This window comes from Sabethes cyaneus, chromosome 2 (genome assembly GCF_943734655.1).
Source record: "Sabethes cyaneus chromosome 2, idSabCyanKW18_F2, whole genome shotgun sequence".
Classification (NCBI taxonomy): Eukaryota; Metazoa; Arthropoda; class Insecta; order Diptera; family Culicidae; genus Sabethes; species Sabethes cyaneus.
In genome coordinates, this window is record NC_071354.1 from 175,150,710 (window position 1) to 175,167,168 (window position 16,459).

General features: G+C 39.1%; 1 protein-coding gene across 1 annotated transcript in view; it reads left to right on the forward strand.

Moving 5' to 3' along the window:
* The first annotated feature begins 596 nt into the window (after positions 1 to 596).
* LOC128736376 (folate-like transporter 3) overlaps positions 597 to 16,459 on the forward strand; it is a 47,390-nt gene continuing 31,527 nt past the window's right edge. Inside the window, exon 1 of the mRNA XM_053830851.1 lies at positions 597 to 805. Coding sequence (XP_053686826.1) covers positions 597 to 805 — 209 coding nt within the window. The remainder of the gene's footprint in view (positions 806 to 16,459) is intronic.

The following is a 16,459-nucleotide window of genomic DNA, read 5'->3' on the forward strand; positions in this document are numbered from 1 at the left end:
AAATTATCCCACATTCAATTCGTCTGGTGATAAGATTTCATTGCAGCTCAATGACAAGATAAGGTTAGATTGCAATTGAGCCATAGAGAGCTGTGTATGTGTTGAACAAAGCAGCTGATGTAAATTGGGGGTATCTCACCTTGCTACACGTGCACAACTAAACGGCCAGTGCTTTCGTCTGGTTGCGACTTCGCAGTCTAGAGCTGGCTTATCAGTTTTAGAACTACGAGCCACGTAAAACGAGCGGCGAATTGGGACTTTTGCGGTGACTAAATCTTGTTTTATTTTAAAGGTCAAAGCCTTTTCATAACTCATTCCGACTGTTTGATAGGCAGCCGCTCCGATGATTGCCGCTCCGTTGCCAGTCTCTCAAATAAATAGGTGAATGTTCTGCATACTTTGAGTGGCGGCCAATCTAGGCGTTAATTAATTAAATTCTTACGTGCTGAAATAAGCTAAACAATCGAAGTGTAGTACCAAGATAGAAAACTAATATTGGTGAACCGGCGGTGGGTGCGAGAGGAGCGCTGAAACTTTTCTCGGTCCGTAGTTGTGCAGTGCGCGGAAATAAACAGACACGAGGGACAGCACAAAGTATGCAAGAATGGTTGAAAATTTCCCTGATGCTGTGTACGTTCGGTTTCTTCCGGGAGATGCGTCCATCGGAACCGTTCGTCACAGAGTTTTTGTCGGGTGAGTGGCGTGACATCACACCGGAGCAGCTCAACCGAGAGGTCTATCCGGTCGGAACATACAGCTATCTGGCGGTGCTTATTGTTGTGTTTCTCGTTACCGATATGCTAAGGTGAGTGCCATAGTGAAGGTCTGATGCGCTATTACAGTTGCGTGGAAAAAAAAACTGCCGGTTTAACGCTAGTTGAGGGTAGTTCGTTTTTGTTAGTAAAGTGCATATTGTTCTGACGGCTTGAGTGATTTGGTTAGTAAAAATAAATAGCAACGAATCATTCCATAATAAAGAAAAGGCGATTAAATAATAAACTTTATATACTAAATCATTTAATATGTCATACTGAATAGCTCCCTATTTTTCAAAAGGAATTATGTTATACCTACATGACATACAGTTATGATTTTCTGTTCGAAAACAGACACTGGTGAAACCTGCAAGTCGTTGGCGAAATACGTATCTGTCGCGAATAAATATACATAGTAGAATTTAATTGGAAAGTAAGATTTCGTTCAATTTTGTTTGAATAATTCTTCAGCAAAACCTTAGTTGAGATTTTGCAAAACTGAATTTTTATTTTCCAGTTATTCCGCTATTCTGCGAAATTTCAATACCTATAGATGAACTATTTTCGTACAGGGGTTAGGTAATATTATTTTCTGTGACTTATAAAAACCGAAAGTGTACAAGATGTATAATAGTAAAAAACTGTAATTAAAAGCATGCATATCAACCCTTGAAAGCAGTAAAATCACGAACCGGACCACTTACCCCGTTTCACTAAAATTGCTTTAACGAATTTTTCAATTTTCCAATCGAATTGTTTCGCATCCATACTTATTCCACCTTGAAGCGGTATTTTGATGAGGATTCAAACTTCAATTGACATAATACTATTCTGAAAAAAAATAGAAAAAAAAACGAAAATCGCATTCCACCATCCCCAGGCGAGCATACCTTCGATTAAACAAGTCCCGTTACGTGCCAATGTTTGATACCACCCTCGTAAACCCTGGAGCAATAAATCAAGCGAATGGCATCGAGTGATTTCCTGGCCACAGCTGCTTGGTTCTCGAATTAATTGCTACAGAATCAGCAATAGCAGCAATCACCTAACGGCAGCGAACGATCTCCGCCGCCGCCGGCGATTGCGATGGTGACAATATGATTTCGGAATATCCGGATATAGCTCGGTGTGTGTGTATGTGTTACTCCGTAGAAAAAAAACGGCACAGGAGTTCCAATTCCGGACAGCCGACAATCTTACGAGTTGTGTGATAAACAGAAATTCACCATCAGCAGTGCCTTTTCAGTACGGCATAGGCAAGCTCTCAAACCGCTTTGCAATGCCTCTGCTCAGCCATGGATGCTGGACTGTTTTTCAACTTCCGGCCAAATGGAACATGTATCGTGGCTGGCTGGTACTATCGGTACCCTGGTCATCAGCAAAGCCGATCTGCAGGGAAAAAGTGAGAACTATATGCAGTTAGGCTTTAGAGTGTGTAGTAAAACGAATTGGTGTGCCACACCATCCGCAAGTGTGGTTGGCATTAATTGAGAGAAAATTTATATTTTGTTTTGACCTACATGTACAGGATTCACTATGCGGGTGTTTCATGCTTTCTGTTCCACAGTTAGTTGTGTCAGCCATATTTATTTATAGCATTTATAGTCAGGTCTACAGAAAATTACATTAATTCTACGAAGAAAAATTAATTCCTCTTCCGGTATTTATTTGTTTCAGTTTGTATTTTCTTATGGCTTTCAAGACTTCGTTTTATTTTAGTTAAATCGTTCAACGACAGCCTCAATTAAAATCAATAAAAAATGGGTGCTATATAAGCTTCCAAAGGAGAGCAGAATTGTAATGTTTTCATTTTGACATAAGCATATTGGAAACAAATTTTGTATACGAGCCATTTATGTTTTACAGCCATTCGAAATATTTATGTGAATAAAAATAAGAATCCAATTAATATATATTTTTTGTAATTCGTAACGAATTTCGATGTTTATCTCACCAAAAGAACATCGATCGGCACATATCAATTGCGACGATAAAGCATCATGCATGCAAAGCCACTACTCGTTTAAATGATTTATCCGTGGACGTTGTTCGCTGGCAGATGAATTGAAAAATGGTCATCCAATGGTACGTTGTGTTGAAAAATGTTGACGGAAAATGATATCATTTATTTACGGATGCACAATCCTTTGATGTACTGATGGAGTATCGTTGCTCACTAATGAACTTGTGTGCGATAATTTGCGATAATTAGATAAACGTATTAGGTATTTCTGCTCAATGCTGTAGAATCGCAAGTGTGAGCAAAGCAAAAAAAAAAGAATATTTTCATTAAATTCTTCTACAATTGAAATACCGAATATTCACTTCACAATTATTTGTCATATAGAGAAATAATATTTCAGTACAGTTGCCTCTGCACAGCATGCAAAATGTGTCGATAAAAGAGATCTTTTCATTCTTATCGTTTCCAATCTGAAGTGCAAAAAAACGTGTCACACATGTGCGAACACTGAACACATCTGAGTGAGTGTTTGCGCTCCATGTTGTTGTTGTTGTTGTTGCTCCAATGTTACGAACATCTAACAACAGCGTCTGACTCGGAGCACGCGGCTGTCTTAAGAAACGCGTTATATTGAATGTTAGTGCTAAGATGGCACCTCCATCACTGAACTCGGTAGCGTGATGCCAGTAACGTAACCTGCCTAAATACAACGGGGAGGCAACACCAGGCTTACGAACGTGACGCAAGGCATACTACATGGAAAGCATACTGCCAAAAGCCCTAATGGGCAAAAGATAGAATAAACTTAAAGCCGAGTGGATGCGAGTTGAATCATTAGGAGACTGAATGGACACGCCTCCAAATGAAAACGAGGCCGATAAGAGATGTGAGATCAATTGGTATAGAATATCTGAGTTACTCTCATTGTTCACTAGTCACTTCTCGCGTCTTACATCTCACTTTTAATGCTTACTCCCCACTTCTCGTTACCCATTTCTCATTTGTCGCTTCTCACTTCTGATTACTACCTACTCACTTCTCGCTACTCAATCCACACTTCTCACTTCACATTTCTCGCTTTACACTTGTTGACTTTCTCTTCTCATTTCTTTGTTTTGTAAGCATCCAAAGTGACTACCCAGCTAGCAACAACTCGTCTATCAATGTACGAAAATTATCGTAAATATCTCTTAACAAATTCGAAATCATAACTAAAGCTTGATAAAGTGGGATCAAGTTGATTTTCTATCGTATAATGATAATAACTGACATGCATTCGATTTTCAGCACAAACTTGTATAGTAGGATATACAATATAGTAAACAATATAGTACAGAATAGGTTATTATCGATTATAAATACTTATATAGTCGTGACACTAAAAATTATTCTTAATCACGTATATCGCCTTCAAAATAGTACGGATATGCCAATTTTGCGCATCAAATACGATTTTTTGGCATATATATCTGTACGTAATGCTGATTTTTATCTCTTTTATACATATGAAAATGCAAGTTGGGTTAGTAATCTTCTACGAAGTCTTCTGCAAGCAAGTTGTTCAAGGATATCTATAAAAATAAAAGTGAGCGTGAGTTTGTATGTTTGTTTGTTTGTATGTTCCACCATAACTACAGAATGCCTTAACCGTTCGCTACCAAACTTGGCACCCATGCTCCTTGACATAAGGGAATCAGTACTGGGGGATTGTCAAAAGGGGGGTCCCTAACAGGAGAGTGGGGGGTGAGGCCATAACTCCGAATCACCTGGAGATTTCTTCTTCTAACTTGGCACTCAAGTTCCTTGACATAAGGGAATCAGCACTAAGGGGTTGACAAAAGAGGGTGAGGTCCAAATGAGTAAAAAGGTTTTCTCTTGCATTTAGACCGTGCAGTTGTATAAGGGACTGTGAGAAAATGGGGGCTTCCACCGAGGAGGGATCTAAGGAAAGAAAACCTTTGTTTTATTTCCGTCATAGGGATTTTCATAGAGCAAATCGAAGCATAATTAGCTACGTGACAAAAAAAGGAGTTGACTAGGAAGGAGCCAACAAGGGGAACGAGGAACGTTTCGCCATAACTGCGGAACGTCTGAACGGTTCTTCATCAAACGTCGTCTGTCAAAGCGGGTAGGTAGGTTCAAATGAATAAAGAGCTGCGTTTCTCTTGAATTTGGAACTTCAGTAGTTGTACATGTGGCTGGATTTCTGAAAGGGGGAACAGGATGGTCAGGGGGAGTAGAGATGGTCGGGTAGCCCGAAACCCGCACCCGTACCCGTACTCGCCGGGTTCGGGTCGGGTTCGGGTATTGAAAAAAAATAATTTGCGGGTTCGGGTCGGGTACGGGTTCTTAATTTTTGTTTTTGAAACCGGGTACGGGTCGGGTCGGGTATCTCTATTGACCACATTTAACACTAAAGATGGTCGGGTACCCGGGCCCGTCCCGTACCCGTCGGGTTGCGGTCGGGTTCGGGTATCAAAAATAATAAACTTGCGGGTTCGGGTCGGGTACGGGTTTTTGATTTTTTTCTTGATCGGGTACGGGTCGGGTTCGGGTATTCAAATTTTCATACCCGACCATCTCTAAGGGTTTAAAAACGTAAAAATGACTTTATGTCGCTTTAGAGGGATTATCATTTAGGAGAGTCATAAAGCTTTAGTCATTTAATAACATGGACGCACCTTTTAATTTACTCCAGTACTCCCAGCTAGCATTTTCCTATGTATAAAAACCCGATTAAATCCACTTATTTGTGAAAGGAACCTTTGTTATACCATTTTATTTGTCATTTGAGTTAGAAATCGACAAGTCTTCGGAACATAATTCAACTCTTGTTAACGTTGTGTAATATATTATCAATGCATATTTAATATACTATACATATGCATTTAATATACTGAATAGCTTATGGAAAATGTATCTTTCTAACGAAAGCAATAAAAAATTGTATGCAAAGTTATTGATCAGTTATTGAGATTTGAGGAGGAATGCTCTGGAAAGTTGAAAAAAAAATAGATTTTAAAAAAGCCCGCCATTTTGATAATTTTTCGAATTTTCAATTATCACCAGGAAACAATTTAGGTATTCACCTTATGTTTCGAAGTCATCATTCAAATCCGATACTCCGTTGATTTCCACAAAGTAAGTGTTTTCTAGTGAGCATTCACGCGCTCAGTATAATAATCACTATTTTTGCATTTTGACTTTACAGAGTCCTTAAGTGCTTTTTTAAACAAATCAATATATTTCGCAACTACTAAGAGATAGACAGTTTCTATACTCAGCAAAGTTACTTATTTTACTATGGGTCTACAACTTTTGGTAAGACACTTTATGTTTTGGATGCACTTTATGTTTTGGCTGGGTGGTTCCGGAGAAATCGTGTCACGTGATTGTTTACGTTTTTGCTTATAACTTTTAAATGAAACGTCGGAACGCGAAACAATACAGTAGTAATCTACAAGGCAGTAACAACTTCCAAACAAGCTTAACGGCGATCGAATCGATTCAGCCATCTCCGAGAAACAGTCGACTAAAATTAGGCGTCACACACACACACACACACACACACACACACACACACACACACACACACACACACACACACACACACACACACACACACACACACACACACACACACACACACACACACACACACACACACACACACACACACACACACACACACACACACACACACACACACACACACACACACACACACACACACACACACACACACACACACACACACACACACACACACACACACACACACACACACACACACACACACACACACACACACACACACACACACACACACACACACACACACACACACACACACACACACACACACACACACACACACACACACACACACACACACACACACACACAACTCAGTTCGTCGAACCCTATCGATTGGTATATTACACTCGGCCCTCCGAGGCTCGGATCAATTTCGTGTTTTTCGACCAATTTCTAAACCTTTGTTATAGTATAACAATGGTAAAAAGATTAATATTAGCATTACGTACAGATATACATGTTAATAAATCGTATTTGCTGCGCAAAATTGGCATATCCGTGCTATTTTGGAGGCGATATACGTGATTACGAATAATTTTGAGCGTTACGACTATATAGGTATTTATATACGATAATATCCGATTAAGCGCGAGTCGCTCCCTCCGTACTACTATATGATTTTGTGCTGCAAATCGTATGTATGTCAGTTATTATCTTTATATACGGTAGAAAATCAACCCAGTAAACAATTTGGTTTGTATATTTCGGTTGCAACTGAGAGATACGAAATCATATCCGCACGAAAAAGTTATATTTCACACCACATAAGAACATATAAGTACCAAAATGGAGGCAATATACGTGAAAAAATTTTGATAATTCTATCTTGCATTCTATACAACAATTTTTGGAACACGCAACTTAATAAACCTCAATATACGATTAAGATATAACTAAATGTTACAGTCATCTATACTGCTTTACAATTCACAGCAATATGACGATATGTTGTATATGACGACACGCACGACCGCAAAACAACTTATTGTACACTTCGCCTTGACATACTCTAATCATTATGCTATTCCAATGTAAAATTGACATGCATACGACTTAATGTGCACTTTCTATTACGATCTTGTGTTATCTGGGAACTTGGTTCCACTTTATCCAGCTTTAGTTACGATTTCGAATTTGTTAGGAGATATTTACGATAATTTTTGTACGTTGATATACGAGTTGGTGCTAGCTGGGCTCCTGGTGGCCGGATCTAAAATGTTTCGACAGCAGTTTGTTTTGAAATGTTTCATCCTTCAGTGCTAAAATTTCGTCATGATGATTTCGGTGCAATGAAGTTATACTTGATTGAAGCTGCTAACGGAAAATTAATTTTGGACACCCACTTCGAAAATCCGACGTGGTCGAGTTCAAAAATCGCAAAGTTTTTGAAATAGGCTAAATCGACCGTGAGTAGCGTTCTCTAACATTTCCGTGAGCGGCATACTACTATTATCGATCGGCAGGATCATAGTTTATATCACAGTGGAACTAAAGATCGGAAGCTTCATTTGAAGGTATTATGAATGATTAAGGAAAACCCAGGGCTGTCGGACTATGATATCGTCAAGAAATTCAATGTCTGTCCAGCACCGTCAGAAGGATTCGTCTGCGAGAAGGATTTCGATCTTTTCGGGTCAGTGAGCAAACTAAGCGGCACAGAATCTAGTGGCCAAAAGACGTGCCCGGAAATTGTACATTGAGTCTTTTGCGAAGTACTAAGAATGCAATGTCATGGACGACGAAACGTACATGAAGATGGGTTATAAAGGGTGTCCCACATCAAATTGCACCACGGAAGAAACGCTGTAGAAAATCACCTATTGATTATTTTCTCATGAAAGTTTGGGTAGAAGTAGTTTAGAGGATATTGTTTACACTGTAGTTTTGTCGCTGTCAGTTTTTCGAAAATTAGAAAAAATGGCGTCACCTGAAAAGGAACGTCACGAATCGATTTTATGCAAGCACTTGGAAAATCCTCAACTATCTTATCGGGACATCGGATAACAACACGGAATCGTGCACTCAACTGTGAGTCGTGAAGTATATTTAAGTATATCTAGATCTCGACGATGAAGACGTCTGGGTCTACTTAGAATGGCGGGAATATTCTCACATCGTCAACTGACGTATGTGTTTATGCTGTGGGGCGAAAAGCTGAGCATTAAACCAGCAGTTGTTTAAAGGGATGGGGGTTTATTGATGGGCGTAGGTGTGGTATAGGATAGAATGGGATCGAGATCGGTGGTTTCTGCTTTTCGTCTCCGACTCTGTTGACACTTGCCTTGCCTCCACTTCCAGTGATCCGGATTTTAAGACATACCGATCGGGGTGGCTACTAGGCTAGTAGTAATTCAGTCGATTCCCTTCTCTTGGAACCGTTACAAGATTATAATTTTACATAAGGAAGACAAACGTGCACTTGCCGTTGCCGTGTTGGAACGAAAACTGTTTTGCGGTTTTTCGACGGAGTACAAACAGATAGCAGGGAGGGGTTGAGGCATACGAACCACGACATGCAGACACTATCGTGTACCTGACGAAAGTCGGGAGGCTACTGTGTGTCGGCCATGTCACAAGGCTACCGGACGACCGTGCATGAAATTCGGTTCTCTTGCAGAGTCCCACCGGCATCGAAATCAGGAATAGAGGAATCCAACGTGCTAGACGACTCGATTGGATTGAAGCTTACTTACATGTGTCGAGACGCTCAATGAATTGGCGACGACTAGCCCAGAGCCGTGTACAGTGGAGACAAGTTCTTCATGCAGCACAAGCCGCCCCGGTTCTATGATGTTCGAAGTAGAAGTAAGTAAAAGTAAGCCAACTTCTAGGCTTCGTAGACGACTCTACGGCGTTATTACTAGAAGCTTTGAATGATGAAGGCAATCTACACTAAACTAAATGAGGAGGTTAAGACAATTAGGTCAAAATTAATGCGTCTAAAAGCAACTATAAAGTAAAGGTTCAAGAGAAAACATCGTTTGACCTCCACGAGCAGTGACATGGAGGTGTACTTGATCTTGAGACCTGTCGCCGCTTGTTTGTAGTTATTTTTATTTTCCTGTTAACGTTCAACTTTGATTACAGATATGTACTAGGCAAGTTTGTGCAAGCAATCAATTCGAAAGCTTTTGAGTCCCACTTGGTTTAAATAAGTTACGTGGTCATTCTCTTATTTTAGTTTCTCCAGCTCGAGCACATCAAAGTTGATTTGCCAGTGCGATATGCTCAAGGAATTGACGATAAGTAAGCACAGTGTACAGCACAAACCACTCTGGCTCTGAGTTGTTGAAGAAGAAGACGAAGTTTTTAATTTTCGATCAAATAGTCAAAGTCAAAGAATACATTAAATTTTGTTTGTATGCAATTGCTGTCAACTTTTTCGCTAAAAACACCTGCTGCCGTTCTAATCTAGAGTGGGTCATTAAATAACTGTAATAACCAATATCAGTAAATTTTTTCCCCAATTCATGGCAATATTTGCTTAACAAATCAAAAAGCAATTTAAGACTGGAAATAGTCTGAACTCAATTTTTTTAGAATAAATATTCAGACAAGTTCACATCCACCCACAGCAATTTTGAAAGTGTTAAAGTTTTTAGTTCACCATAATTTCTTTAGTTTTTTATTACTTCTTAGGTGTCAACATCTGTTCTCTAGTTTATAGTTTAAGTGAGAGGGCAAGGGAATGTAGTCTAACTCATGCTGTGCCATCTCGTTCGTGTCAAGGTCAGTACTTTTGCCTTCGGTCTAAAAACAGCAATTTTTTTGATTTTATATGCTGCATTGCACTCGTATTTTTCGTTGTGTTAATGTCAACATTAGATGCCGCACAGTTGCCACAGGAAATATTAGAGATAACATTATGTTAGTTTTCTGAAGTTATTTTATCTTTCATGTTGGTGAATACCTTGCATACGGTTCGGTTGGTTTTCTGGTCGCAAGAGTGCTTCTAGAATGCTACGGTGCTCCGCCAGAAACGGGGTTTTAATCTATCGTAGAGATTCACTACATCTACAGTTATAAGATGGAAATGTGTTTTACCAGAGTACAGTTTTCTTTATATTTATAAAACTGCATCGGTTGAGTGCATTATAATGGTTCATAACAATGGTGCATTCAACCAAAGTCACAGGAGACAAATTGTATGAAATCATATTCGAATGCGAACAAATAGTTATCTACCCATGATGCCCATGACTCCTATGAGATTGTACAAATGCACAAAACGTCTCTATTTTTTGTAGAACTTCGCTAAAAATTGTGCAAGTTTCAGTGGTAAATGATCCATTATTTATGTAGCACTTGAATATTCACTTTTAATTTCAAATTTGTTGAACATGATTAATTGATGACCTTGCTTGCAGTCTCCAGTTATTTTTTGACATTTCATTTGAATAAATTTCCAGGATGTTGCCATTGGAATGCTGCAAACTTTCATTCGCTGACAAGTCAACAGTCTTTTAAAATTTTCTGCACATACAGATATGATCGAGAAAAGACAGCTATTCCATAAATGCGTTCCGGTTCACTTTGGCAAAATCGGTTAAGTTAAAATAGAATGCAGTTCGGCGAACCAGAATGTAAATTCAGTTCCCCTATCCTATCGGTTAGAAAGTTTTGCCCTATATTCGCGAAGAATTTTCCGCTTCCTTCAGTCTGCAACGTCAATGCCGTTGGCATCATCGTTGTTCAAAACAGTTGTAAAACAGCGCCCCCCGGTAGAGTGAGAGCACGAGATGTCTCCCGGGAATGTACATACCCAGCTGCGGCTGGGAAACTTGAACTCATTTGAATTTGAATGGCCACTGAAAGTGTATCATTTTCGTACCAGTGAGGGAAAGACTTTGAGAATGATGTTCTGTTTCCTCATTCTTCGGTGGATTCCGACTTCCATTGTGATCTGTTTACTTATCTATGATTTATTATGATGTTATGCATCTTGCTTCGGAAAACCAAATTATCTACATTCCGTTTCCGTTGAAATGGTTGTCGTTTGTCCAGTAAACAATGATTCATTTCATACCAAATCACATGCCTTTCAAGATCAATGAAATTAGTGAGCTCCCACCATCAATATTTAAATGAAATAGCGCATGATGAAAATCTTATGGTAAAAACGAAATGAATGACTGGTAAAGAAATTATTCATGCAAAGGTAACATGGACTTCTAGTGCGAGACTTTTGTAATTTATAATATTAAATGTTATAATAAAGGCTAAACCGAATCTGCTGATAGGTTCAACAGATTTATTCCAGACATATTTTTTAGTATTGAATTATTGGCAGCTTATCCCAAAGATTTCACTCGCCAATCCCAATGCTTTCTCTACGCACAGCACAAATCTCATCCAAAGCATTCCGACATGGATGTAAATGTTAAAAAGTTCCAAACAATAAAGTTCGGAAATTGTAATTCATTGTCAAATATCAATCAAAACTGTCGCATACAACACCGCTCCGAATAACTTTTTATTGTTGAACGGGCGAAGGTTCGACCAAAGAGGCAATATAACTTTATCGAAGTTCTCCTCCAACGTGATTCTTCTTTTCAGGTTGACCTTCCTATAATAATTTTTACGGGAACCTTTTTACCCCCATCATCCAATACGAATGCTCTTTTTCCATTCTGGCCGCATCACTAAAGAATACGGAAGTAAGTTGATCAAAGAAACTAAAGTCCTCTTTGCCTCTGCAGATAAAGAATTTAGCTCGTAATACGTAAGTGGTAGGATTATAACATAAATATTAAAGCCATAGATAGAAGTGAATAAAATGTACAGTGGATAGAAAAAGTTATTCGGCATCCCATCTTTCTTTGTGTACAAATTTACTCTGGGATATAGACATGATTTCGCAAAGGATGTACGAATTCCCACTCTATAGTTTACCATAAAGGAACTTTGCTTCGGCAGATGCTGCCAATCAAAGGACCGTACTATCGCAGGAAGTGGCAATATTTTTTCCCAACCATTGACGTTATCTGGGGCGTACCCGTTTCTATCTAATATGATGATTACTTTTCCGATGTTTCGACTCATGGCTCATAAAAAGCGCAAACAAACAAGAAGCACAATCTCGTCGTACGGAATACCCCCGAATTTGGGCGGACCATCGTCAACAACGCGTTGCTCGTGGTGGTATCATATATCAACATTAACGCTGACCGCTTGCAGCCTTCAAGCTCCGGCTCGGAAAGCAGCTCCAGTGCATAATTAAATAGGCAAATAAATGCTCAATTTCAACCCATCACCGGTGTTTGCAGGGAGGAATGATGGGAGACAAACATCCATCGGAGAGGGTTGTTTTTATAGGCTTAAGAATTGATGCACGGAACCTATCTGCAAAGCTGGGATCCGTTTTATGCGTGCAGTAAACGTGATGGTAAAGTTAACAGGTTATACGAAATTTATATTATCCACAAAAATTCTCTTAAATATAAATGACGATGTATTGTGGCATTTTGAACGTATGATGAGTTAGATTACAAATTATTAACCAGTAAAAGGTAGGTACTAACTCTGCTACCAAGGCTCGTTTGGAAAGTAAACCTCATAATTTGTACCAAAATTTAATCTTTTTGCGGTAGCAACTATCAGTAAACAATTAATTACGCATACTGTGATAAGTACTGAGGCATCCAGAACAGTGTATAATGATGTAGACCTTAGAGGGATTAATATTGCTAGAATTAATTAGATCGCAAAATGCTATCTTTAATAACTATAGGCAATACGAAGAAAGTCTTGCATACCATCGCACAGTGGGACGGCTTGACAAATAGGCGGACATCAGCTTTTGCGGCGAAACTATTAAGTTTTCCGCATTAGTGTCTTCGCAAAAGTTTCTTGGTTTTCGATGTATTTTTTCGTTAGATAAAAAAAAATTACATTAAGGGGGTGGGTCAATATATAGAAAAATTAACTTTTTAATTTTAGGTCCAAAATAAATAGTCTCTAAGGAAAAGTGGTAGAAGACGTTATTTAAAGAGTATTTGGTGAAGGAAGAAAGCTTCTATCCCTTAAGGGAAAAAAGATATTGAGCTACACAATAACAAACCCCCTTAATATCAGTTTTCCTAATTTCACTTGCTTATTTACATTTTTACGTAGTTTTGATGTTCAGTAAAGTTGAAGATATAGTAAAAATACATCTTTTTGCTGAAGAGAGCGAAGCTTTAACCTTATGGGATTTTGAGCTGTTGCAGTTTTCACATAATTTTATAGTCAATTTTAAGGTGATTTATTTCAAAAAGGCGCAAGTATGCGCAGCCATCCTCAGCGACTTTAAGTGTTGTGATGTAGTGCCTTTCTTTTCATGTATACGTCACGGTGGAACACGGTGGAACATTTGAGTAAACTGCGACTCAAATATCACGCTTTACGTCTGAAAAATTACATAAAATAACATAATAGACCAATACAAATGGTATAAACCCGTTTAAAATAAAAATAAATTTATTAATATGTGATTTAAAAATTCAATGATGCAATATTTCTAAATAACTGTTCATTTCTTCATCGTTAGCTTCGGAAGAGTTCACGCAATAACTTCAGTGCTGCTTCACTAAATGGCATTTTCTTCCGTTTTGTGTTCTTATCCACTGTTGAAATTATTGGATCAGATGATAGCATTGAGCGGTTAAATATATCATGATTTGTAGATACTCTGTGAACATAAGCGAATGCAATTAGGAACAAAATGCAACATATATGATGGCTAATATGCACCTTGATCATTTTGAGGCAGCAAACGGGAAACGGTACGCTTGACTCCTCCGAAGCTAACGATGAAGAAATGAACAGTTATTTAGAAATATAGCATCACTGAATTTTTGAATCATATATTAATAAATTTATTTTTATTTTAAACGGGTTTATACCATTTGTATTGGTCTATTATGTTATTTTATGTAATTTTTCAGATGTAAAACGTGATATTTTGGTCGCAGTTTGCTCAAATGTTCCACCGTGTTCCACCGTGACATATACATGAAATGAAAAGCACTACATCACAACTCTTAAAGTCGCCGAGGTTGGCTGCGCATACTTGCGCCTTTTTGAAATAAATCACCTTAAAATTGACTATAAAATTATATGAAAACTGCAACAGCTCAAAATTCCATAAGGTTAGAGCTTCGCCCACTTCGGCAAAAAGATATATTTTTACTATATCTTAAACTTTACTGAACATCAAAACTACGTAAAAATGGAAATAAGCAAGTGAAATTAGGAAAACTGATATTAAGGGGGCTTGTTGTTGTGTAGCTCAATATCTTTTTTCCCTAAAGGGATAGAAGCTTTCTTCCTTCACCAAATACTCTTTAAATAACGTCTTCTACCACTTTTCCTTAGGGACTGTTTATTTTGGACCTAAAATAAAAAAAGTCAATTTCTCTATATATTGACCCACCCCCTTAATGTAATTTTTTTTATCTAACAAAAAAATACATCAAAAATCAAGAAACTTTTGCGAAGACACTAATGCGGAAAACTTAATAGTTTCGCCGCAAAAGCTGACGTCCGCCTATTTTTCAAGCCGTCCCACTGTGCATCGGTGCCTCGCGTACCTGCGGAATAAAATAGACCCCACGGTCACCCTTTTATCCAATACCTCCTATCTCTAGCTTCTCGTGGTACTAGCAGAAGCAAATTTAGCGGAGATCGAGTATCAATCCCGATGGATTGAGCCAAGGCCGCTCTTGATAGCTTGATGATTCCTAAACCACGTTAGGAGCGGCTCACGACAACGTCTGACCCGGAGCGGGCGGCTGTACTAAAGCTAAGCTGGAAACCATTACGATTACGAGTAGCGTGGCTTTAGTAAGGCAACATAACTGAACCAAACTACTACAAATTCGGCATCGACTTAAGCGACGAAACAAGAACGAGAACAAAAAATTCAGTACATGAAACTGCAGATCGCTGAATTTCGCAGGCGGCGACCCGGTGCTGCTCAAACAGCTTGTAAGTTCGACATCGTAGCTATGCAAGAAGTCTGTCGCAAAAGAGAAAAGGTTTGAAAAATCCGCGACAGAAAGAATCAGTTTTACCAGAGCGATGGTACTACCAATGAACTGGGAACGGGTTTATAGTGTTGGACAGAATGCAGGTTCGTGTCATAGATTGGAAGGCGATCAACCAAAGGATAAGTCTTTTGAGGATAAAGGGCCGTTTCTTCAATTACAGCATCACTAACGTGCACTGCCGCACGAAAGTACACTCTAGATGAGAAGGAAGCATCTACGCGCGGCTGGAGAGAACGTAAGACAACTGTTCGCCACGGGACATCAAAATCATTGGGCATATAAACCCTCGGGTTGACAGTAGAGATGGTCGGGTAGCGGAAAATTTGCCCGAAACCCGCACCCGTACCCGTACCCGCCGGGTTCGGGTTGGGTTCGGGTATTGGAAAAAAATAATTTGCGGGTTCGGGTCGGGTACGGGTTCGCAATTTTTGTTTTTGAAACCGGGTACGGGTCGGGTCGGGTATCTCTTGACCACATTTAACACTAAAGATGGTCGGGTACCCGGGCCCGTCCCGTACCCGACGGGTTGCGGTCGGGTTCGGGTATCAAAAATAATAAACTTGCGGTTTCGGGTCGGGTACGGGTTTTTAATTTTTTTTCTCAATCGGGTACGGGTCGGGTTCGGGTATTCAAATTTTCATACCCGACCATCTCTAGTTGACAGGTATGGAATATAGAGTAGGGCGGGGCATAAGTGCGATGTTTGAAGTCATCATCAATTTTCGTGAGATATAAAGAAGGACAACAACATAATATATTTTATAGTGATGCAGTAACTCAATATCTTCACATTCAACTATAAATTATCTGCGATAATAGTGCTTAGCAAAATAAATTCTTCTTTCTTCTGATCGAGTGCAGATTCGCACTTTTACCCCACTAGCGGGGCAAAAGTGCGAATACCGCGGGGCAAAAGTTCGAAGCTAGAATCCATGGAATTAGCCCAGCAGTAGCTAACAAAACCATATTATTTTCAATCTGCGTTATGTTTCGGTAAGGAATATTCTCAATTTGCACCTTTTCTATTCTGCGCTGGTGTATTGCAGCCTCCGTTAGATCGAAACTTTTCCAAACGTTTGTTTTTTGTTTCATCAGCGGAAACACATTGTTTTTCT